This window comes from Chrysochloris asiatica, unplaced genomic scaffold, assembly GCF_000296735.1.
Source record: "Chrysochloris asiatica unplaced genomic scaffold, ChrAsi1.0 scaffold00026, whole genome shotgun sequence".
Taxonomy (NCBI): Eukaryota; Metazoa; Chordata; class Mammalia; order Afrosoricida; family Chrysochloridae; genus Chrysochloris; species Chrysochloris asiatica.
In genome coordinates this window covers 1,798,355-1,800,764 of record NW_006408544.1, presented here as the reverse complement: position 1 = coordinate 1,800,764, position 2,410 = coordinate 1,798,355, and the positions used below count along the sequence as shown (strand labels likewise).

At 41.2% G+C, this 2,410-nt stretch overlaps 1 protein-coding gene across 1 annotated transcript in view; it reads right to left on the bottom strand.

The window, feature by feature from the left end:
• The window catches only part of CCDC30 (coiled-coil domain containing 30), a 110,380-nt gene that overhangs the window by 5,039 nt on the left and 102,931 nt on the right, over positions 1-2,410 (bottom strand). The window contains exon 12 of the mRNA XM_006839829.1: positions 1,034-1,148. Within this exon, the coding sequence (XP_006839892.1) occupies positions 1,034-1,148 (115 nt within the window). The remainder of the gene's footprint in view (positions 1-1,033; positions 1,149-2,410) is intronic.

Here is a 2,410-nt window from a genome sequence, read left to right as displayed (position 1 = left end):
CTTGATGGTCCTAGGGTCCTGGACTCTAAGATTAACTTCTACTTTTACAGTTGTGATGGTCGCAATTAGCCCTGATAACAATTACTCACTATTGAATCAAATGAATCCTATCCCCATCTCCTTTCACCAGACCCATCTAGATAATATGAAACCATTCAGTGGGGATTCTACCTTCCCCCATACACTCTGAAACTAAATTCCCTCTTGAATGAAAACTTGTAAGCCAGTCATTTCATGCCTTTAACCCCACTCCCCTGCCATCCCCCACCCTGGTTTTAGGTAGTCAGTGTCTAAGACTGTATACAGAGGGGATAGGATTGATACTTAAGCCAGTCACTTTTGAGATATAAAAGAGATTAAGTGAGCAAACAAGCACAAATAGAAGGGAAGGTACATATACACGATTGCCAAGGAACCTGGGAATAGGAGCTGGAAAGACTGACACACAGAGATAGCCTTCTCTTAGAGCCAGGGCCTTAACTTTAGACCCATAGCTTCCTAAACTGTGAGAAAATAAATGTCTGTTTGCTAAAACCACCCTCTTGTGGTATTTCTGTTCTAGGAGCTCTTGATGACTAACAGAATACATGGTAAGCAGTGTTACTGAGGACAAGGCATACATGTGAAGACACCTAGCATTCATTCATTCTCATGCTTATGCAGCACCTGCCCATAGATAGAGTAAGGTATGAGAGGCAAACCTTGTCCTCCAGGAGCTCCCTGTTGAGTTGATGAGACAGAGAAGGGAAAAGCAATAACAATATAATGTATTACAGGAGAAGCTATGAAGCACATACAGATCTCTTTGGCATCACATAGGAGAGGAATATTAAACAAAAGCAGGCTCAATGGAGAACAAAGTTGGCCAAGAGCATCCTCAGAGTCTGCTGCCCTGGTGTGTAGCTGAAGAGCCTTTCTGCCACAGCCACCTGCCAGATCAGGGCTGCAGCTATCTGAAGATGATGAAGGGAGCAAAGCAACCTCAGCAGGTCAAACTTCAGATTAAGGACCCAGTAAGAGTTAAGCACCTTACCTCTCCTCTGCGAATCTGGATGCTCCTTATAATGCGCTCTAAGAGGCCAACCTGTTGAGTGAGCCGCAGACTGTTTTCCTGTAATTGCTTATTTTCTTTATCCAGGAAGAGTACTCTAAGAATGGCACAAATCAAAGGTTTACAAGACATTTCTGTATCACTGATAAAAATTCAAAATTATGGCCCACTTCTCACTATCTCTGGGTCTTAGCCTACTGTCTAGATTTTAGGGCCAAGTTTAGCAGAATAATTCCCACCATGTCCCAAGACCAAGTAAAAATTAATAAGCTTCGGGCCAGTAGAGGGCCATCAAATATCTACTGAGCACAGAAGTATACTATATGCAAAGAAGGTGGTATCTCAGCCTGTGAGAAACTGAAACGTATTCCTTCAAACATTGAAGCTACACAACTAGCATCTGGCTTTCACATCTTCCAGTCATTCTGTACTCTAACAATAGTATTAAGTAGTAGAAGAAGGAAATAGTACAAGTATTGCTAGTACTTCAAGCTTTTCATTCATTAGCTCATTGAATTCTCTACAACAATCTTATAGTGTTGACACTACTGCCCATGTTATAGTAGTAGAAATGGAGGGTGAAAGAAGGGAAAGTAACTTGTTTAAGAACATCAAGTTAGAAAGTGGTAGGCCTAGCATGTCAACCCAAATCTTTCAGACTTCCAAGCCTGAGCTTTTAACCACTGTACCATCACTCTTCAGCTTATTTGAGAGACACGACATTATAACAGTTATTAGCAGAGATTTGTGTTTTGTGTTCTGCTTTTCCACTTATTACCAGCTGTATGGAGTTGTGGGGTGGCACTGTAGAATAAGTACTGGACTGTTAACTGCAAGGTCAGCTGGTGGGTTTGAACAAGGAAATTCTATATATAGGGTTGCTATGAGTTGGGACCAACTCAATGGCACTTAGCAACAACAACAACTAGCTGTGTGACCCTTACTCCATCTGAGCTTTAGTTTCCTCATCTGTAAAATTAGGAAACATCATATAGAAGAAATTCACATTAAGGCAAATATCCAAGTCTAATTCAGGAGGGCCAGACAGGAATATTGTTAATGTTAATTATAGCATTATAATTAACATTATTAATGTTAATTATATTGGCTCTTGAATGTCTGAAAAAAATGCCTGTTTGAAAAGAGCAATAGTTTCTACATTGTTGTTATTGTTAGGTGCCATCGAGTCGGTACTGACTCATAGTGATCCTATGCACAACAGAACGCAACACTGCCCGGTCCTGGGCTAACCTCACACTTGCCATGCTTGAACCCATTGATGCTGCCACTTTGCCAATCCAACTTGCTGGGGGTCTTCCTCTTTTTCTCTGACCCTCCACCTTACCAAACATGATATAC